Source organism: Rhagoletis zephyria, unplaced genomic scaffold (genome assembly GCF_001687245.7).
Source record: "Rhagoletis zephyria isolate East Lansing unplaced genomic scaffold, Rhagoletis_zephyria_1.1 Rzeph_scaffold_00634, whole genome shotgun sequence".
Classification (NCBI taxonomy): domain Eukaryota; kingdom Metazoa; phylum Arthropoda; class Insecta; order Diptera; family Tephritidae; genus Rhagoletis; species Rhagoletis zephyria.
The window spans coordinates 58,405-82,469 of NW_016157718.1; the positions used below are offsets into that span (position 1 = coordinate 58,405).

Below are 24,065 nucleotides of genomic sequence, written 5' to 3' on the forward strand. Positions count from 1 at the left end.
GCCATATTAAAGCCGAAATGAATAGGAAACGTGGAAATTAGTTGCTTGCGGACATATATACATACATACATATGTACATAACAGTACTCGCAGCATTGAAGCTGACTGTTAATTTAACTTATAGAAAATTTGAAGGCGGTGCTTCTTTTACTTTAATGAAGAAGAGTTTTTTGTATGTTACGAGAAATTTAATATTTTACGCTTTCTTATGGTTTATGCAAACTTGCTTTACGCGCCATAAATTATTCTTTAATGCATGATATATTTTTATTTCTTTAGTTTGCCTTTTATGTTTGTAATTAAAAACTTTTTAAAATTTTAGCATTTTTTTGGTTTTATTGAGTTAGTTTTTTTTTGTTTGACTTTTATGCAGCTTTAAATTCGCAAACTAATAAATTATTTTTTCTTCATCATCAACATTCGCAGATTCTTCAGCAAAATCTTCAAGTGGTCGAAAAAGTCGTAGATTTTTTGGGTGGAGGGGACCACGTGGTGGTTCCCTTGGCCCACGGGCCGGTATGGCTTCCTATAATGGAGTGCTAAAGGATTACGGACACAGCAGTTTGAATGAGGCTTTCAAATCCCAAAACAATGTCAACTTTAAGTTAATCAAAACAGGTGAGTAGTGCGTGTATAAAGTAGGAAAATGTATGCTTAATTCTTTTTTTGGAAAATATGAAAAATTTTTTATAGGAATGTTTGCAAAACTTTCCACTTTTCATTAAAAAAATTATATTCAACATACATGTATATTAGGGTGCCCATGGAATTTTTTTTTTGAAATTTCAAGACCCTACCCTCTAATTTTATTTGTTTTTATGCGAAATATTATTGCCTATTTTTATAGATTTTTTAAAGGTTATTTAGAGGTCGCGACCTGTCGATTTAGGCCAGAAAATACAACTTTGTTGATTTATGAGTTTTCGAATGACTATTTTTGATTCGATTTCAAAGATCGAATATGATCTGAGAAGAGAATATATAGGCCTTTAAAATAATATAGTATAATAATCTATTGTCATGGCTTGTTGGGATTTGTCATCGGGTAAATAAAAAAAAAGCCATATTTCTCTTAATTTTTTTTCAATTTTGATCGTCGATAATTTCTAACCTTTAAAAAATCTATAAAAATAAGCAATAATATTTCTCATTGAAACAAACAAAATTAGGTAGTTGCGTTTTGAAATTTCCAAAAAAAAAAACATTTTTGATGGGCACCCTAATGTACATATATGGCATAATTCGGTTGATATGGAATTTAATGTATATATTGTGTACATTAGGGCGGGTCAACTTGTATGGGAAATTTTTTCTACTATTAGAAGGATTCTAAGTGTAATTCTAAGCAAATCTGCCGAAGAAACCATGCGTCTAAAATCAATTTGGGGTTTACCAAACTGCGAAAATGGGTTTCTTAGAATTTTGCAATATTGTCATAAAGAAGTACTTAAATTTTTTATAAAACCATAAGGAGTGAAAATTTTCACACTTGTTTTCGCAATTTGGAAAATTCCAAATTGATTTTAGACCTATGGTTTCTTCGAAAAATTTCCTCAGAATTTCGCATAATCAAAAAATTGTTTCGTCCTAACGTACATGTATTTTTTCCAGTAAAATTTTTTCTCCTCAGATTTTACTGCGGTATATTCTTTACCACATTTTCACAAACTGTTTTTTTTCTTTGCGATTTCATTATATTCGAATTAAGTGTCGCTTCTTACTAAAATGTACTATTTGATTTGAAAGTTGTTGAAATATTGTCAGATTTTACAGTTAAGTAACAGTTGGGCTCAAATACATTCTTTTGAAAATTGCAGATAGAAATTATTGAATATATGTTTGTTATAAGTGAAGCTATAAAGATGACCAGAAGTCATACGAGTAGTTTTAAAGCATGAGTTTGAGGTATTTTTTTCCTAAAATTTCTTTTGGATGAATACAAACATATTTCTTAGACAATGTATATGTTACTGGCTAACCCCAATCTTAGGACAAAACTAGTTTCTCATAAGCTAAACTAGTTCAACCTATATCCAATATATCCGTCCAACGTGACGCAGCAATATTGTGGACTGCCTAGCTGTGCGGCAAAACTAGCTTGCCCTAAGACCGGGTTTGGCCGGTAACATATGTATACAGTTTCACAGCAGCAATGTGGTGCTACAGCGCGTATGCGTAACTTTGGGGATTACAAAAAAAAAAGAGTTGTCTGCTATCCCATTTGAACTGTCAATATCATGTTTCTTGTTCTTCCGCCACACCTTGTATGTTGCTCGCCCTTGCCATCACAATAGCAATCGCACTTGATGAATTCTATATAAATAAAGCAATGCTCTGAGGACACTCAATTTGTTAATATTTTGGCTACTGAGCTGCAGCGCTTGGTCCCACATCAATTTGCCCATATCGATTCCCAAATATTAAATTTTACTCAAAATGTACCTTCGTCTATCTATATATATAGATATACGAATACATTTAAAATCACACTTGTTCTATGTATTATTTAAATAAATTTATTGATAAAAACCCCAAGCGACCACTGTCCTGAATTTGCCAAGCGGCAGTGTAGCAAGTGGCAAAGCTTAAAAGTAACTGTATGCCCAGAAGGACTGACAGTTTTACGAGTGGATATCGACAGTTAGCAGAGCAATTTGCGAATGTGGTCACTGGCGGCATTTGTGCGGAAATTCACTCACCATGAAATTTAAAAATATGTAAATATATATGTACGTAAGTGTGCAACACTCTCAATGCAAAAAAAAAATCGGTGAAGTTTTTTCATCGAAATTATAATTTTTTTTTATATTTTACATAAGCGCTCCGCCGAAATATTTTTTCGATTTACGTGAGCTGGACCAATTTGAAACTACCTTCAAAAATCGAATGGTTTATAAGTAGAATTTGATTGTATAGACTTTAAATTTCGGTGGAAAAACCAAACCTATTTTTGTTGAGGCATCATTTGTGTATAGTCTGCTACATTGATCTGTAAAGTTAAATATTGGAATTTATAATTTTCTGGTTGTATTGCGGCAATAGCTTCTCTACTTGCCGCTGCCAAGCAAAATGGTTTCGATACTGTTCTCTACTTCTTCTCTTTGCTCCTGTGTGTTGCTATTGCAAGAAAGGACTGGACAACTGATGCCTTTGTGGCCCCCAGTAGAGAGCTAATGAAAGCTAGATTTCATAGGAAAGAAAATTAAATTAAGGCGTTAAGAAATGAGAGTATTTATCAAAATTAATATGTATCCACCTACCTTGCCTTATTTCAATGTTATATTTTGAAGCTTGGGTAGCCCATTTCTCTGAAGAAGCTATCCGCTCGAAATTGGGTCAGGGGTAACTCAGCCCTGAAAGTTTCCATAAGTCAAGATGATAAAATGTCCGAGAGCTACAGCCCTAAGATTTCTGCGCAGGAGGTTTGCGTACCATTGCCCTATCGATCAATTAGAGTTTGGCCTCGAATGTGATGCCGAGTTATGTCACTTCTGAGGCAGTGTCGAGACCTTTAGTTCTCATTCACGGTAGGGGTCTTCTTTTTGTGATTGGAATGATGAATATTTTTGTTCGGTTTATACTGATTGCTTTTTATGTTAAGCTGAGATCCCACGATTGCCGCAAATGGACCAATCTGGAACAATTTTTATTGTGCTGTATTGGAGCACAATAAAAATATTGTCCCAATGAAATTCTGTACAGTCACACGGTTGCCTCTTTTTATACAATTCTCATTGCCGTAAGTTGGCGAAAAGAAATATAGTGACAATAATTGCCCCAAACTTATCACACGATTGTTCGAGCATGCGGCAATTGTGACCATAAAGTGTTGCGCTGACCTCTAAATTCTGTTTTTTTCTCTGTTGTGTAAAAATGGCGTATTCTTAATAAAAAAAAAATAAATCAATTGCATCTGCTTTGTATATTGCGGGCTCATTTTGTGCAAATTTGTTGTTGTTTGAAAGCAAAGAAGCAAAAACTTGTGCCCAACGATATCTCACGCATTTATTGAGAAGTTTGATTGTATAGTTTTTTTATTTTTCGACGATAACTGCAACGTGCTATGCGGAGTTCAAGTTGCTACAGTTTTCTTTTTAATTTTGTTACGTAGAGGATTTTTTTTATTCATTACAAGTAAAATTGGTACAAAAGAGTTATGTTTGTTTAAATGAAAGCTGCGAATTTACATAATTTATGTTTGGAATTAAATTTTATAATTATATGTACAGCTCGCAACAAAAGATAGCACCTTAACATTTTGATCAGTCTTGACTTTTTTCTTCTGTTGTTTAATGTTAACTTTTTCCTATAAAACCATAGCTCATTGTCTAGTAAAAACCACATAAGTCCAAATTCCAAACTTTATACAAAAATTATAAACATTTCTTAAAATTTTGATCACAATTCAATGGTTTTTAATTTGGGTTTCTAGAAAAAATTTTGTTTTGCAGTTTACAAAGTAATTTACAGAGAAGAAAGTGCATAATACCGTCAGCTAAAAAAATTATAAAAAATCAACAGGATCTTTTAGCAATGAGCTAAAACTAAATAACCATTTTTTTCTAGAAATCCAAATTATAAACCGTGGGATTGTGTTCAAAAGTTTAAGAAATTTTTATAATTTTTGTATAAAGCTTGCAATTTGGATTTATGCAGTTTTTGTTAGACAATGAGCTATACTTTTATACGAAAATAATGAAGATTAAATAAGTAGAAGAAAAATAGTCAAGACTGGTCAAAATGTTGAGGTTCTACTGCTTTGTCGTGGGCTGTATTGAACTTTTAAATTTTTTTTTTTAATAAATTTATACTGTCATGGCAGTCCGCCATTTGGTGACATAAAATACCTTTCGTATTCTTCTCGTATGAGTTTTGCTTGTGGTGGTATATATCGCGGCAAAGATTCCGTTATCGGACTTCAAGAAAAATTATAATTTCACTACAAATTAAATTAAAAGTTATGTTGCTTCCGAAAACAAGGATATTAATTTCAGTGATTTTTGGACACATAAGGAAGCAAAAAAGTAAATTATTAATAAACAGCCTAAATATTGATGTGTATTGTTCACTTCAATTGCCGCACAAGAATACAATAAATATTGCCGCAATTTTGAAATTTTCATTGCCCCATGATTGCCAATCGAGCTATCACACGATTGCCGCACACGGGCCGTATTTGATTGGGCACAGTAAGCACAATATCGGCCTCTATTGCCGCATGAGTCAATGTATTGTGAAATCACACGATTGGGGCATAAAATGAGGAAATAATTGGTGTATAGCGGCAATCGTGGGATCCCAGCTTTACAAAGACAGTGTCGGTTTTTCCTCCGCGGCTTTAATTGTCTGATAGCTTTGCGGGAGTTTATCTGGTACTTGGTTCTCAAGGTGGTCGATGACAACCCTTCATTGGGCATGTTTTCGTGGTTTTTAGCTGTAAAGACCTGTTTCCTACCTTGGTTTCTTCTTTTCTTGTTTGTAGTAGCGATTCTATTTACCTACGAATAGGTGCCTATACTTTTTTCTCTTTACCTTGACGTTTGAGGTGTTATCAAAAGCGCTTTCTATATCTCGAGGAAGGCGCGGAGAAAAACATTTTCATAGTTAAAAGAGCTTTGTATTTCTGTGGATAGTTTTCACACAGCTGTCTGTAAAAATCTTCGTACCCTGTAGGCAAGTTGACAATAGTGTACTGCGAGTTCACAGTTTGTGACTTGATTTCATCAATATTTTTCTCCATAGCATATCCATCTTCCTATCTTGGCCATACATTTTATATAGGCGAAGGCTGGGTCATCCCACATTATCTCTGCTAGGTGAGGGTGCTTTTTTGTAATAAAGGCAAATAAATTCAACCCACCCCTGTTGACTTGTAGGGATAAAATGGTGCCAAAGCCCATCCGATCGCGGGTACATACATACTTCGGGTAATGCTCCCAACAGATGTGGTTGTTCTTAATGTTCGTATATACACATATGCGCCAACTATCTTGCTACCTGTGTAAATAGTACCGTCTGGTAGCTGGTTGTGTATCTATCTTAATGCTAGATAGGGCGTTGCGAATTCTTGTAGATGCTATGTTTTCGCAAAAGCTAATGTAGCATTCCCGCTTCGCTCTCCTAACCGCTTTATTGTATGCAGTAATTATCTTGGCTATATTAAATTTCATTCGCTCGCTTTTCCGGACTGCTGCAGCTGGTATTAAAAGAAAAAGGGATAATAAGAGACAACAGTCGGCATCTGCACTTCAGTTTTAAAAAAGCAACTTCTTTGATCAAATTAAACACAGTTACTCTTTAACTTTCATTAACTAAAAAAGAGCAGAGAACACTTCAACCATACAGAAAAAAAGTGCTTTCGAGTTACTTCCCAAATATATATTGTATATTTTTGGATTCGCCTGTGATTAATTTTTCCACAAGAACACACTTACATACATATAAAAATAAATATTCACACACGCATGTGTGGCGGTATTCCTGGAAGTGTCACTATCAGTGTAGTACTGCGATGTTCACTTTCCTGACACATTTGACAGCCATAATTGAATACAACACAAATGCGATAGAGTGCTTGTGCATGCGTTTCGTCGTGTGTGTGCGTGCGGCCAACTGCGTCTGTAAGTGACAAATTACAAGGTTTTGCTTTTCAGTTCTTCTTTCTTGGCCCCGAAGGCATTTCGCTCGTCAGAAGACAACCCTTTCAATAAAGTGTTTGTATATAAATTTCGCAATTCAATTGATTTGATTGTATGTTCGCATTTGTGTATGCAAGCTCTATGGTTTATCTAATGGCGTTTTCTTTAGGTACCAAAGAGGGAGCAACGAAGAGGCAATATTTTTTGTAGAAAAGAGAATGCATGTATTTGTTTTCAACGCCATCATCGCATTTTTTATCACTCAGTGGATTTCAAAGTATTGTTTTCTCCGCATCGAAATGAGCACGACTGGGTCACATATTGAATTCGTAAATCAGTTCAAGAGTGGAGCTAAATTCTCATAAAAGAGAACCTACCAATAACGTGCTTACTATGATAAATGAATGCTTCCATGTTAACTGGCAGTTTATGCTTGCGCTGACTATGGAATATGTAAATAAAAAACAACGCAAATATATCCATTGGGATATAGTAAAATTGCAGCTGCTATTAACTTATGTAAATGCCCAAATGTTACCACCATTCAAAATATGTATCACATATCATTATTTATCTATGAAATTGACATGACCTAGATACTGTCATAAAATGAAAATCCAATGCATTCGGCGAGAGTAGATAGAACAGCTAATGACAGAGTAGTGGATTAACGAACTCAACTCGTAAATTTGCTGATTGCGAATCGGTACTCGGTTTTTAAAAATTCAAAATGGCGAATCCCAGATGGCGGCTGAATGGTTAAAAAATTGTCAGATTTTTGGGACCTGCCATTTTGAATTTTCGAAAACTGATTTCAGTTTTGTAATGAGCAACTGAAGGAACCTACGGATGTCAAATTTCATAAAAATCTGAAAATATTTACAAAATCCATCCGCAATATTGAATCCGCCATTTGGAATATTCAAAAATTAACTACTAATTCGTAGTCAACAATCCAAAAATCCCTCATATACGAAGTTTAATAAATCACAAGTCTATATTCTACAGACCTATTCAGCATAGGGATTGTTTTACCCACAGAAACTGTACATCTGGAAAAATGGCAAATACGGGTACTGTTTTTGTCTCTACTTTCCGGAAATGCGCGAGCTGTTCATTGGTGCAACAAAAAGTTTAATTTTGTATGACGGTGTAATATTTAAAGAACTATGCCCCATGGTTTCTTGTCTTGCTTCTTAACGGAAGCAAAAATTTCTGTGTACTGCTCGCCATGTGGGCTGCAATTCTTAAACCAACTGTATACTAGAGAGGTGCAAACACATCGTATCATACATATAATACATTATAAAGAACTGTTAGACACATTTAAGGTACTTGCGGTAATTTCACTAACTGAATGGGGCACTCTTTCCTAGCTTATCGATGGCCTTGGTCGCTCCGTCCGACGTTTCCTCATTGTCGAATCAGCTTCTTCCAATTTCTGTAACCATGTTTTGTTGACCTGAGTATTCATTGGTTAAATTGTTAGAATACAATACTGCATGTTGGGAAATAAATGACATCCCTTGTTTCCTACTAGATGCTAACTTATTTTCGGGCCATTAATATATTCTGTGTTTACCGAACGAAGATCGTCTTAAAAGTATATTCTTTCAGTAGGACGTATCTGGCTTTCTAATGCGCTAAACTGTCTTCCTGAGGAGCCATAGTCCTACTTAAAGCTCGATTGCAGAGCTTCTGAAGAACTTCACATCGGCTTGGCGCCATCGAAAGCTCACGTCTGCTGAGCAGTTCTCCAGGCAAAGTTAAAGCAAGTTGGTGGACGATGGAGATCTCTATTAAGCAGAGGCCTTTCAAATGAATCTTAGAAGAATTAACTACTCTCAGGCTGGCACCTCAAGAAGATCAGACTTGGTATATATTTATATTTCCAAGAAAAGAAAGATGCTACTCATAAAGAAAATTTTGCGACTACGTGGGAGGTTGCTATGAATCTTTCCGATAAATACTGTTTTCTTACGTAAGAAACGAGTTGACAACTCTGCGACTAACTAAATGATTATTTCCTAAAAACTCATTAGTACTAGAGAAGTTCCGAGTTGAGAACAACTTAGTTAGGCTTATCTGCCAGCGTAGGCTGAGTAGAGTTACCCCGCAGGCGGGCGTTCTCTCATCTTTCCTCTGAATCGTTGTCGCCAACGAAGTCCTGGAGGAGCTGGAAAGGAGAGGAAAGCTTTGGGACACTCTGTACGCTCTTATGCAGCGCCATTTGAACTTCGACACAAATTTGATTTCACTTTTCATAAGATACTGCTCGTATACGCCCTTCGTTCCTGTTCTCAAGTATTTGAGCCTGATGCTAGACAAGAAGCCACATATTGAGGACCGAGCCAAAAATACATAAATTGTTTCTAATTCTGTTAAAGCGCCACGTGGAAGAGGTAGCACTGCTCTCCAAAAATAATGTAATGGTTGTGTGAAATCATAATCCAGCCAATTATGTTGTATGGGCTTATCGTCTAGTGAAATCCATTAGAAAATTTAAGAATTTGGAGCGCGTGCAAAAGATCGCTCCACTTGGGATCAGCGGTATTCTTCGCACCACTCCTACCCTAGGGTTGATTGTTTTGCTCATCGTAGTATTCACTGATATTGCATATACGACTGCTACGGCCCTTTTCTCCTCTTTTTAATCAATAAGAAGAATAATTTTTTTTTTTCGAAAGCTATGCAAAATTCTAAATTTCGAAATTTTGAATATCTCAAAACCATTTATTCTAGTTACTAAAATGGATCTTGTCTCGTTTAGGATATAAAGAAAAAAAAATCAAAATGTTGAAGAAAATAATAAAATTGACAGAAATTTTACATTAAAAAAATCGTAACCGCACAAAACTTATACAAATTTCGCAATTTTTTTACTGTAACTCCAATTGGTCTTAAAGGTTACTGAAATTTTCAAAATGTGACATTTTTGTTCTAAAGATATAAATTTTTGAACTTTGAAATTGACTTAAATTTTTTTTGGCAAACTCTAAAGAAAGTAATGTCAAACAATTTTTGATTAAATTAGATTTATTTTTAATTTGGAATTTGCACAAAACTTATTTTTCATAGTTCCAAAATGCATATCTTAAAAAAATTGCAAGATCTTTTAAGATCAGTTAGAGTTATTGTATACAAAAATTTAGCCAACAATTTTTAAAAAACTTTTATTTTACGATTTTTTAAATTTCAAAATTCTGATTTTTTCATTAAAATTTTTTTTTTATACTTTTTTGTATAGCCTCATCTTTAAAACGAGATCAGATTGAGTTTTGTTACTGTAATAGTTTTTGAAATATGCAAACAAAAAAAAAACATGTAAAATCCGTGCTATTGTGAAATTTTAAGATTTCGAAATTTTTTTTTAGTATTTTTCCTTTGGCTGAACTTTGCTACAAGCAAGGTAATGTGCTTTCGTTATATGATAAATTAAAATTTCTAACCAGAATTCAGCACAATGAAAAAATTGTCGATTCCAAAAATTGTTAAATTTGGCATGGATTGCAATGTCTTTTTCTTCCATACTTAACCAACCTTTTGTTTTTACTTTGTGTTAGTGAAATAGCAAATTAAGAAGTTCACAACTTAATATGCATGTATTAAAGTAATAAGTGCTTGTTAGGCAATCTTATAGTTTCTTTTTAGCCTGACAATTTTCATTACAACTCTTTGAAAAAATTCCAATACCAAGAAGCAAAAAAATTAAATGCCAAACTTTTTTTCTATTATGTATATAAAAATACTTGATGAGCTTCCGACAAGTGAACATCGATAATAATGCGCGCTTATTATTGACCTTTGAAATAAGCGAATGAAAAGAATAAGTTGTCTGCGATGTTAAAAAAAAACTCTAAGAAAGGACGAAACAATTTCAAGCACTCAGCTACATACTTTTTCCTTTCTCTTTATACTCAACATTGGCAATAAAATTTATAATTAATGAGCTGAAAGCAGTTGCAGCGTAGGGCTGGATCAATGACAGCAAAAACAAAAAAAAAGAAATTAAGAGTACGCGCCGGCGCCACATTGCACTTAATGAAACTCAATATTGACACTTTAATTGAGCGACCGCACATTGCTGAGATTTATTCTTTTTCTGCAGCACTGCGGTTTTTCAACTTTCATCACAGTTTTTTTTTTGAACAGCCCTCGATATCCTTTTAACAACAGAGGTCAATATTAGTATTTGGTTAGCTGCTCTTTTGCTGCCAGTTGAAGTAGTGGAAAGGCAAAAGGATACTGAAGATGCTCCACGGCGGTGAAAAAAAGCTGCCAAGATAAATATGTTGAAGGCGATAATGTGCCCGAGAAGTAGAGAGAGGGATGTGTGGTAGAAGGTAGAAAGGACTTCAATTAAAAGAGTTTGTGTCAGTACTTTTGAGTTGCTAAATGAATACATTATTAATCTGTTAATGAAGAAGTTCTATGCACACCTACCCGCTTCTATTTATAAACGTTTTTGAGATGACGCATTGTTGTAAGTTAAAAAATTTAAAGAGAAGCTTTACCTGAAAATGAATAAAAATAATATTGGCTCTAATAGCACGCACGTTATAAAAAAAATATACGTAAGTTCATTGTAACTAACTATCGTGCTTAACTTATCTAAAATACCTGCAAATCCTTGTTAATCTTTCCGCTCTTATGATCGTACAGGATTCTGTGCGACTTTCATGCTCTACGTTTCTCTTATTTTAACTGGTCTTAGTTACATTCAAGTGGACTCAGATTTGTTTACTTTTATTCATGTTGAGAGGAATAAAAAAAAAAGAAATATATATATATTGGATTTTGCGTTGCTGCAACTGCTGCTATCAGCTGCTACTTTACTTAAGCCGCAAATGGAGACGACCATAAATAAAACGCAATAAATTGCAGTAAAAAGATAAAGGAGATGGAGCGCTCAAACTTACTTAACTCGATGTTGCCTTTTTACATTTATTACTGACTTTTCATTTCTGCCTGTTGTTTAAATTTTACGCTTCTAATACTGGGCAGGGCTAGTTTATTGTACCTGCAAATAGCACTCAGTTATAATTTCTCATGCTTTTTTTTTACGATTTTAAGAGTGTCAGACCAAACAAGATTTGTCCAAAATTAACGAAATTCGGTAGAAGGCTTTCAGAAACCTATCTTGTAGCCTTAATTTTTTTCCTTTCCTTTCGGAGAAGTCCATTAATGCTGCTTGACTATCCGACATAATATTTATTCTGGATCCATTTGTTCTTCTACGAAGACATTCGCGAATACAGACTTAGATTGCGAAGACTTCCGCCTGGAATATGATTGGCTATGTGCGCATTGGCATACATTTATGGCATTTTCGATCCGGCGGTATAACAAACTTGGGACCATTTGTCAATCATAGTGGATATCACCTTCACAGTAGTCCCTTTGAGGAATTCTGACCTTGTAGGGCTTATAGAAGGAACCAGGAATGGCTGAAGATCCTCCAATTGACCCCGAAGATCACCACTTTTTATGCTGTTCGTATTAAGCAGCCGTATGGCGTTCTAGTAGGCCTCTTTTCCAATCAGAATATACAGGGGAGAAATGCCTGTAACGATATCAATGGCATCAAGGTGCACTCCTAGCTTTCTGTGATAATCACGCAGACTAGTCGGTGCAGCTGGCTCAAGGTGACACCCGCTTTTACTTGCTTAGCTTTTGGCCACGAGGTTAGTGCCGCATGTGTGACAACGGGTTTTACTACTGTAATGAAAGACTAATACGTCAGCTTGGGTGATATTCTCCAAGTCCTACCATGGAGTCTCTGACTCGCATAAAACACTCTTGTAGCCTTGTTGGTAATATTACAGAGATGGCAGTTCCAATAGAGCCTTTTTCCCGAGTTCCCTTAGAAACTGTAAAACACCCTGCCTCAGAATTTGGTGGAAAAACGCCTATCTCAGAATTCGGTTTAAAAACGCTCTATCTCAGATGAAAATATATTGAAAATGTGCTGAGATAGGGCATTTTTGAATCAGCAGATGAGATGGCATAGGTCTATGTTCCGCTCAGGTGTCGATATGTAACTTAATCTTCACTTCCCCAGGCCCAGACGCACTTATTTTATTATTTTTTTATTATTTTTTTTTTTTTATTTACTTGCGCGGCTGTGTAATTATATTGAGCTCAAGGCCACTTCATTTTGATTGAAATATTTGAAAAGGAAAAGACAAGAATTTATATGAATTGAAGCTATGCGCTAATTTGGAATTCTTGGACCAAATGCAAATAGCCCAGAAATAATTCGCCAAGACTACGTCTTCGATGACTTAAAGCTTGTCGTTTAGTGACAGATTTTAAACCACATACCATTGCTATTCTTTACGGTCTTCACTGCCACGAAACAAGCTTACCCTTTTCATTTTCACCAATAAGTTTGATTGTTTGCCTTTGCACTTTCACTCAAACATTTTACTCAAGCAACTGATAAGAAAATGAATACATTGATACTTAAGTGCAATATCAGTAAGTAAGTGCAAACATACTTCTTTTGTTTTTTTTTGTAAATTGCTCCCTAGCGATTGCGACAATGTTTCCTTACCAGAGCCCAGCGCTTGAAAGCTTGTTAAGAAAGTGAAATTTAAAAGTCGTAAGGCAACAACTCTAATTCGAACTTCATAGCAGTGATGAGCGCACTAGAATTCCCAGTACTCCCGTAGTTACGAGCCAACCACTGAAGGTCAAGTGGTACTTTTTCATCATGGCGCCAATAGTGACAAGAGTCATAAAAATGCTTTTTACAATTAAAGTAAATGCAGCGCCCAACTTCACCACAAATTGCACTAAAAGATGTAGACCACGAAGCGCGTGTCATTTATGGTGAAAGCAATAGTAAGAGCAATATCGGAAACTGAACTGCACAGAGCGCCTCATCGCCGATGCGAATGCCGATGACACTTAAAGTGATGTACCGTCAAAACCAATGATCCACGGACTAGATTGCGAAGAAGAGAAGTGAAGAGTTGAAATTACAGCGCGTGCACGTGACAGCATGTCAAAAGTGGTGGATGTGCGGTGTGTGTGTGTATATATGTGAAACGCCAGGGTGGTGCAGGTTGAGTAGCGCATATTTTATAGTTTTGCAATAAATATGAAGCATTGCAGCAATGTAGATAGCCGGCATACTTAACGTACATCATGTGCACGCATAAAGGATGCCAGCAGAAAAATGTTTGCAAAAAATAAAAATCGTCCTTGAAAACTTTTGCTGATAAGTTTAAATTTTGATTTTAAAAACTTTAGTCTTAAGTAAGAGTTATAGTAGGAAAAGATTTTTAAAGAGATTTCCAAGATTCAGCGAAGTCTTTCAACAAATGTTACAGAAGTTATCCGCGCAGTTGGACATTCTGGATACCAAGGATGCCTCCTAGATTTGGATACAACCAGGAGTTAGCGAGGCTAAGCAGAATCCACGCGAAAGAATACATCCAGCCAGCATATAGAAAGTGGATCCTCATAGGGTATAGGGTTGATGAAATGCAAATCGTTTCTTTGAATATTCCACTAAGAGCTTCTGGAGGTAGTAGAGGGATTTCAATTTAGAAATTCAGTTTGAAGATTCCTTTCTTTCACTTAGATTCCGCTCTGTCCTACGAATTCTTGCTGCTTCCCAAAGAATTGCAAACTTTTTCTATAAGTTTTTCGTGGATTAATGGGTTAAAGAGGTTTGTATCGAAAAAGGTAAGCGTTGCAAAGTGATGCTTGTCAAGCAATATCAAGAAGGATTGTGCTAAATAAAGAGTGGGGGTTTGCGTCATTAAGATCAAGTGGTAGGTGTAAAAATCAATTTTCAGTGCTTATAAAAGTATTAGGAATATTATCAATCCACGAATCTCAATATAGTAAGTAGCTTTAGCAAGCAGAATAAGGTAGACTATCGGGCATATATTTAGCAACAATCTCAATATACATATTTACTTCGACGCTATACAAAAAAACGAGAAAAAAACACCTTACCTAACGCTCATGAATTATGTTGTAATCCGTAGCTTGTCCACCAATTACCTTCATTGTTGAAGCATCAGAGAGAACAGAAATAAGTAAATAAATAACACGAAAAATTAGAAAATTCAATCAAATCAAATTTATTTACAAAAATACCAGTTTGGGCTAGCGGCCGTACGGAATGCAATTATCTGACCGCTTCGATTTCACCGAGACAGACAATGGCCTCCAGCTAGCTGTCCAATGTGGATACTCAGCCCCTTGAATGCTGCCGCAAACGTCCTTCTCCTTTCGCACTCCACACGTCAACATCCGGCCGGCACACAGCTCAGCGTAGATTCGTAGATAGTAAGCATTCGTAAGATATTTGTATTTACCAAAGAGAACGTGCTGAATTTATAAACTGGTATTTACAATAGTTCGACACAACTGGCAAATCGTGGCACGCTTTGCTTACCAATTGCAGATGAGCAGGGGAATAACTCTGTGTAAAGAAGAAATACAGCTAAAAAAAAAAACGTTTTGGCGAAAATAAAAGTAAGCTACTGCGTCCATTAATATTTTGTGCGCACGATTGGTGGGTGGGGAATTTCTTAAAAAATAAATAAAGTATGATTCGGAAATCAATATAAACACAGCTGAGTCTTAGATAAACCAGAGGAAAACTCAATTTCCTTTCGAGCTCAGCTATTGGGAATATGAGTATGTTTTGATATCTGTAATTTCTCTCCAAATGCGAATCGTGTTTGGGTAAGCATACCAAAATATTTACACGCAATGATGGTTGTCAATAGAAGATAAGTACTACAAACATAATCTAAGTAAAGCTGTACGTTTAGGAATTCCTGTTGTGGACTTTGTATGTAAAAGCGTATGCGTATAATCTTCTTCGTGATATCCAACTGGAAAAAAGTATGTCGAAGTCGATGTTACATAGGTAGAAGTCAATGCTTATTTTTTCTTTTTGATTGATTTATCTTGTGAGTTTTGGAAGTTTCTATGCCTACCGTCATACCCAATAGCACTACGCAACTGGATATATGGCTTTCTTAATAGGTAACCCAGCGACGGGTTGTGCCGTAGGATTGTGACCCACTATGAACAAAAAACCACAAATGAAAGGTATAATAAAGCCTCGGATGAGACTTGCTTTTATTGATGATGACCATGGAAAACTTGAAATATCCATACCCTTAATAGTGAAGATCCCTCTGCATGGCTGGTCGATGTCTCCGAAAAGACTAATGCTGACATCACTGCCAGCCAAAAGACGCATTGGTTGGTGCAATACAAGAAATGTCTGCGGCCTTGCAACGTCTACTACGGCGCAAATTCGGTGTTGGATTTGTAGTTAGAGAGAGACTCCGTCGCCATGTACTCTAATTCAATCCGTTAGACCAGCATCTAGCGACAATCAGCTTGAAAGTGAGACTCTAATATCTTGCTTATGATGAAAGAAAAGGCTGAGGCATCAAAAGATTTTTTCTATGAGCACTTGGAGCGTACATATGAGCCACTGTTAGAAATGACTTCGCCGGGCCCGAAACACGGTATTATGCTGTACTAGGTTCTGGCATAAAGAGATCTATAAAGCTACATAGCTGTCTCCAGATCAAAAAACGGGAAACCAAATCGATCATATTCTGATAGACGGAAGTCACTCCGGGGCAAAACATCGACTCGGCACACTTTCTCGTTGCAGCCAAGATACGCACCCGACTCTGTGCAGCAAAATATGTGCATCGAACAAAGCATGAAAAGCTCAGCGTCAAAAGGTTGCAATCACAACACCTGGCCATTTTATTCGCCACTCGACTCTCACACTTGCAGTCAGAGAGCACTATTCAACAAACGATCATAGGCGAGCAGTGTCAAAACATTCCCGGCTTATTACGTACTGCCGCCGAAGAAGCTGGATTTCAGCGAGGCCGAAAGAACTACTGGTATATTGAGGAATATCACCAGGCTGCAGAGAAAAAATTATGCCACCTACGGCGCCACGCTTTGTAGTCATAAATATTAATTTTTTCGCCGGTGAAAACTCATATTTTCTTGTTGTTCTCCTAGACATGCGAGTTGTATAAGATTCCATTAGTGATTCATAACGTTGTACAGTGAAATTTAAACCCAAATATATAGAGTAATTTGTAGTCCACCTTCTGGTGTCATGAACATGCAGTTGACCCTGTAAGGGACTTTTCGTTATGTCTGCCTAGCTTTTGTGTTCCGGCCCCATTTCATGCTTTTTCCATGCTGTGAGCCGGTCTCAGCTGTCAAAACCATTTGTATATCTTTCAGTTTTATTTCCAGCAGATCGTCTGCAAAGTCCTTGATCTTTGAAGCTCTATATTTATGCATTTTTTGCGGTTGCGGTTATGGATTCTTGCTCTATCATAGTTCTCAGTGTCATTTGAATTCTTAAAAAGGTTCTAAGGCAAGTTTAAAAACTTTTTCTATGCACACAAGGATGCGCCTATTCAATTAAAATACATATTTTTCATGTAGTTTGATAAAACATGAAATAAGATCCAAAGTAATCAAGGTGTTTTCTACATTTTAATTACTTTTGTCCGAATTTTATCATTCTTCAAAATGAGCGAAGCTTCTCCAATGGCCACAAGTCGAGATATAAGCTCAGATCCGGGGGCAAACGTTTGCATATATTCTAGCGAAGCGGGGTATATATACATTAGGGTGGTCAAAAAGTGAAGTCGGAATTTCAATGCTCTCAACCCGTAGGATGGTTATACATCGAAAAAATTATACCAAAATTTTTTTTATTTTGAAATCAGAGGTCGCTCAAAGCGTTCAACGTGGAACACATATTTTATATGGGGGAAAAAAATTCTTTGTATAAATTGTATACAGTTCTTGAAAATCAATATTTTTCAATCGGAAAACTCTGATTCTCCTCAAGAGACTTCCAATAACAATACCTAATTAATTACATAATACCTAATTAATTATTTAACCATTTTTTAATGCTAAAGATTTTTTATAAAATAATGTTACCATGAAAAAATGGTTAAATAAATAATTGGTTATTTTTATTGGGAATCTACAGAAGAGAAATAGAGTTTTCCGATCAAAAAATTTTGATTTTCAAGAATTCTATACCATTTCTACTCAAAGTTGTTTTTTCCCCATATAAAAAACATGGAAAACTCTGAGCGCTTTGCGCGACCTCTAAATATTTTTTGATTTCCATATAAAAATTTGAGGTATTTATTTTTTTTTTGGTATACAACAATCCCAGGGGGTGAGAGCATACAAATTCCGGCTTTATTTTTTCACGTGCATTTTGGGACCACCCTAATGTACATACAGTGTTTGTGTATTTTAAATCAAATTAAATTTTATTTTAAACACAAGTTTTATTTTATTATGGAAATGTGCAACATGACCGGTTGAGTGAGGACGACACTGCGGTATTTATCTTTCCATTTAAGCACGCCAACATACACACACACACACACTATCAAATATGTACAATGTGAATCCATACGTACACACGTAGATACCCTGCAAAAATGGGACTAATCCAGGATGTCTCCGGGAGCAATCGCAGAGGAGCATGCGACTAATAGCACTTTTGATCTCCTTATATGGAATGAACTGATCGCTTTTGTTCGAGAATGTGCTATGCCCCGAACGGGTATAAAAAGCGACTAGTCACTTTTAAAAAATAAAAATTTGCGCCAGCTGCGATTCGATCAGGGGCGCTCAGTTTTGTTAGGCGAACACTCTCTCTATGTACCATCGCCGCACATGAAATTTAATTTACTAAGTGCGCACATATCATTAAATCGTTAATAGTACCCGTTAGAGATGAGTCGGGGACTAATTGATCTCCAATTATACCCATAAGGGATGAGTCGGCGACTAATTGACCTCCATTAGCACCCGTATGAGACTAGTTGCGACTAATTAATGCCCAATTGTACCCGATTGAGAGTAATCTCGGAATACTCTCTTTAGAGATTAGTCGCACAATTTTTTGAAGGGTACAAAGGAAGTGCGCACATACACATACTAGCATCCGTCTGAGTGCATTGCGAATAACGAATGTGATGTTAAGCTCCGAATCACAGCAGGCGACCGACAATCAAATAAACAAGTGCAAGCATTTCAAGATGTGCCATAGTGCACGGCAAAAGTAATGAAAAACTGAAATTTGGAAAATTAAATTCCTTTATGGCAAACAGAAAGCTCAGTGCCAACTGTTTCCTGAATGTGGTTTTTTTTTCAATTCTGTTCCCAGGCTTTTCATAACAAATATTTGTAGGCGATGGCGAACATTTGCGCTTCTTTCGTAGTCAATGTTGTACCAAGTATATGTACTCGTACATATGTACATACTGTGCACGAATATACATATACATATTTAAGTAAAATACGTTGCTCAATGAAAATTATTTGATTGAATGATTCAACTTGGAATTTTCATTAGTATTAACAAATAAAGCGCGAACGGCATCGATACATTCGTCTTGGTGGAGCACAGCAGCATTCGACAGAAGTTGTGCAAAAATGCCCAGAGGAAAAGTGAAAGAGAATCACATATTCATCTCACCTGTCATTCTTGGTAACGAAATATGTATGTATGCATGTATGTACGTAATTTTGCACTGATTGGCTAGTGACGTACTCCAGCGGAAGACACATGGCGGAACAATGGAAAACAATTTATCAATATCTTTTATTTTCTTACTAAATTATTATATCTCGTATTTGCTGAATTGATTGACAATGAGCGATACGAAATGGACATGCACGTACTCAGAGATACTGTTATTAGAACATAAAATTACTTTGATTTGCGGCTCAATTATTGTGTTTATTTTATATTAGAGAGATTAACGCTTGCATTCATATCAGATTATTGATATGTATTTAACAATAGAAAATTATTTGCCGACGTTTTAATGTATCTTAGGATGATAAACGTTATGCCTAGATGATTTTGGCCGAGTGCAGTGAAGTACACCAGTCGTTTTTCTTCGGAGCCAATTGATGCCAATTGGAAGTGCCTAGTAAAGTCAAGCCTTTCTCCACCTGGTCTTCCGGTGCTACCCCGATCGGGATCGGCAAGCCAGCGGAGCCGCTGCAATTTAATTCGACACACTCTTTCCATATATATCATTGTAAAGCTTGTACAACACATCGTTCCATCGCCTAGAGATTTCACCGCCGGCAACGCGCAGTATCTATCTCGCTAACTCTCCAAAGGCCGCCTCATCAGATATTGTTGTAGTCCATGCTTCTCTCGCACTATGCAAAGCATGATGAGTGCCTTGTAGAGTGTGATTTTTGTACGCTGGCAGAGGACTTTCCATCCCAATGGCCTACTCGACCATTGCAATTTCCTAAAAAGTATTGGTGGTCTCAACTGTTCCACTGCATTGTCAGTGCGTTACTGACAATTTTTCCGAAATTGAGTTATATACATAAGAAAATTGGTAATACAATTTTCAATCTTTTGTTGTAGATATGTATTTTAGAAAAAAATCTTAGCTATGAGTTGCCATTGTTTGACCACCGATATATTCAAATTGGTTTAATTATAGCCATATGCGAATAAACCACCCTCAGCGAGATGCCCAAGTGTTTGACTGTCGCCCCTTTACAATAATATAAGGTTACCGACATTTTCTTTAGCTTTTTCCATATTTGGCTTCTAAGCTTGCTGTCAAGTACAAAGAAGGCGCCAACAGCTTTTCGTGTAACTAAATAGCTATCATGGATATGTCGTTATCATAGGTGCCCATCCCACGGCAGCTTATGAAAAGATCAATAAAAAAAGTCAAGAAAAAGCAACAATTCAGACTTTTGGTCTACCATTCCAAAAAAAACGTACTCGTAGGCTTTTTAGCTTTTGAATTTATTTTGAAACTCATGGTAAAATTAACCAAGTGAAGTGGTAAGAGCGAAAATAAAGATTTATATTGATTCTTACTTAGTCGAACAATTTTCCTTTATGTCTGGTTATCACTACCTCTCATTTAAACATCATTATCGACGATTTCTACATCACGCATATAATATGTGATCGATGAAGCAGTGGTTGAATTTAACCGAAGCTTCCACCTCCGATTTGTATTAACCAGACATTGAACAACCGGCCCAAAAAGTTGGAATTTATCAAGGCGAATTCATGTACGGTGGTGCTGCTGATCTTGAGTCAAATTTATACCGATTGTCCAAAATGTTATGTTTTTTGTAGAGTTCAAATTATTCAAAACCCAATTTTCAGTTGAAAAAGAGGTTATATAATAATTGATTAACTCAGTGAGATGGTACCAGGGAGTATGCACGTGTTTATTATTTATTGGATCGAAAATTAGTGGGTCTGCACCAGAGTAGCGAACTCACTTTTGAGGAAACTCCGATATCGATAATGTAATTCCCCGATTTTTATTTATTTATTTATTTCGCAAAATTCCCCATCCATAGATTTGTCTGCTGGTGAACAAGCTGCAAAACTGTATACAAAAACCTAATTAAAAAGCTCGACATTTTGACGAAAGTTTGTTGATTTCTTTTTTTGAATATTGCTCAAAGTTTTAGATTTAGTTTAGTTTAGATTTATACGACTTTGTTAAAGGATGAACTTATAAAGGTAAATTAAAAGGTAACAAAAAACTTAAATAATAGGTACGTAGTTCCTTATGTCACAGCGTGTTAAATTCCTCACAAAAACGGTCTATTCTCCGATTCCCCATGCAAACTGAAACTCCCACAAATCGGGGAATTCCCCACGAGTTGGTTTCCCTGGTCTGTACTGCAACCAATGGTAACCATCAGCTATCACCTTACATCTTACTGGCAACCATTCCGAGTCCCGAAAAAATGTCGGAATCATTGGCTAGAGAATGCATCAGAATAGGTCGAGCATCATTTGAAGTGCCATCAATTTATCAGATAAGAAAGTTTTATTATATCTCGTTTGAGAAGTGCATGTGTAAATATTTCGAAAATTTCATAAGGGAAATTTTAGCATGCATTTAGGCAGTGTTGCCATCTTTTGATTTTCAAGAAGCACCAAAAACTTGGGAAAAAAGCGTTTTACCAAACTAAAAGCACCAAATTTTTTTGAATCAAGGGATGCTTTTTTCATAACATAATACCGAAGTACTGCACATTAAAACTGGTGGTATCTCGAGAAAGAAAAATCGAATCGCATCAAACGAAAATGATGCCCTGATTAGAAATGAGCAAATAATTTGATGTTTTCATTATATAACCTCAAATATCTCTAAAAACCGTGTTTTTGGCACTTTGAGGTTAGGATATCTCATTATTCTAGTGCTAGAGCAACTGTGAGGCCAGATTTGGATTCAGAACCAAGAAACGATGTGTTTTACTCAGGTGGTAAAAAAAAAAATTTACAAGTAATTAGAAAAGAAAAAAAAAACAAATACTTAACTTACTTGCGTACTTGCATTTTCAACGTGGATAGAATTTAACAAGGTGGATTTGCAACTTTTTATCAATCATGGTTGTGTTTTAGTCCGTTTCAATTTGTAGATTCTTGTAAATTCAGTGCTGCCACAGCCTTAAATATTTTAAATTATATCAGGTTTTAACTATCTCGAAGTAATTTTGGTTCAGAAAAAAAGCACCAAAAAAAAAACACTAGGCTCTAAATAATTTTTTTTGCGTTTTAATTTTCAAAAAGCACTAAATCTAGTGCTTAAAGCACCAAGTTGGCAAGTATGCATTTAGGCGCTTGGTGCTAGTACTCACGCCTAAACATTAACGTACGTTGTATATTCTGCGCAAAGTTGAATTTTCTATCCATCTTTGGTTATATATATATCATTTTGTTCTTGCTAGTTCGAGATGAAAACTTGCCTATGTAAATACATATTATATTTTTACAAAAGCAATATTACAAAGAAGAGAAAAAATGAAAAAAAAATCATTGATAACTCATGTAAGACCTACGTACATATAGTACATATGCATGTATGTAAGTAATGAAGCCGAACGCTGAACCAGTAGTAAGGAAAGCTCTATAAGTAATTCATACGAACCGTTTTGCATTATTAATGTGACAGCTAAAAAACGGTTTTAGGTATTTTACTTGCAGCAGACAATTTGATTTGCTTCGGCTTTCAAGTGGCGAAACTTTTACCTCGATATTTTCTTTGCAGGTATAAAATAGGGTGTGGAAGTTTTTCCTTCGACTTTATTTTCAAATATAGACAACGATAACGCATATAAAAAAGTTTTCTTTAAAGTTGATTTTCAATTAAAACTGCTGAATTATAATTATGGCGAACTGCACAAGCATTCTGTTAGATTTGGTTAATGAAGATATCATAAGTATCCCCATCAAACAATACTTGGGGAATTAGCTAGAGATAAGTTTTCGGTACGAAAATATTTAATGTCATCATGGTTATCAGGTTAAGTCCGCATTAAATGCCACAACAGAACGGCTAACGTTTTAAGAACTTAAAGAAAAATTGGCGAAAGTACAGAAAATATCGTTATTTGATTTATTTAGTTTGAACATTTTTTTTGGACGATATTTATTTTCTGATAATTTTTAATCGGTCCTTTTGGGAAACTTGTTGGCTCATGGATTGGGTGTAACGGAAAGTGGTAAACTACGACCAAGAAGATCTTTTGTATCACCACGATAACTCCATAACCCTGACAGCGCATTATTTACTAACCGCATCCCTAATAAATGCCCACGGTAGATTGATAGGGGAATTCCTACGAAATGGGTTCTGTTTCTGTGGTTAGTTCAATACGTTGCTTGTGAAAACGCAGATGTTTATGACCGGTTTGGTACTCTGTGGGCAAGCTGAACACTACGTAATTGCAATGTATCCAATCAGACCAACTGAGTTCGCCAAATGGTTTCCACTCCACAAAGGTAAACGCTTAGCTTAACGGCAACATTTCTTCGGATACCGCATTTCCTTCGATTCCTAAATTCCTTTACATGGCTTAATCCGTAAAAACAAATATCTCGTGAATAAGAAGAGATAGCGAAAAAACGTAATGGTATTATAAAGCTTTTGAGATGGAGATTTTAGGAAAAATAATCACGTTGCATAAAAGAATTGTTTTGGACTTCAAGTGAACTCAAAACATATAAGGTTCTAATTTTTCTTTTTTTTTTATGGTTTAAATTTTTCTTAATTTTTAAACACTTATTTTTGCTGTTATTACGCCAACGAATTCCTTTTCATGGTCGCAAGTACCAAAAACCGCAATTTAAATTGATTTTAAAAACTTAATTTCCAGCTATTTCTAGGTAAAAACAAAAGACAAAAAAAATAAAATTTTTTTTTTTTATGGTAACTTTAAAGGTCTAATTGAATGAGCCATTAAACCGACATTAAAACCGACCTTCAAAGTAAAATTTTTGAATTTTTGAAAAAAGAAAAAAATAACAAAAACAAATAACTTAAGGACGAGCACACCTAAAAGTTAAACATTCTAAAAATA

The 24,065-nt window shown here is 35.6% G+C and overlaps 1 protein-coding gene across 1 annotated transcript in view; it reads left to right on the top strand.

Annotated features, from left to right (window-relative positions):
- LOC108360818 (uncharacterized) overlaps positions 1 to 24,065 on the top strand; it is a gene marked incomplete at its 3' end in the record, with an annotated part of 103,129 nt that overhangs the window by 50,609 nt on the left and 28,455 nt on the right. Inside the window, exon 3 of the mRNA XM_017613259.1 lies at positions 427 to 618. Within this exon, the coding sequence (XP_017468748.1) occupies positions 519 to 618 (100 nt within the window). The remainder of the gene's footprint in view (positions 1 to 426; positions 619 to 24,065) is intronic.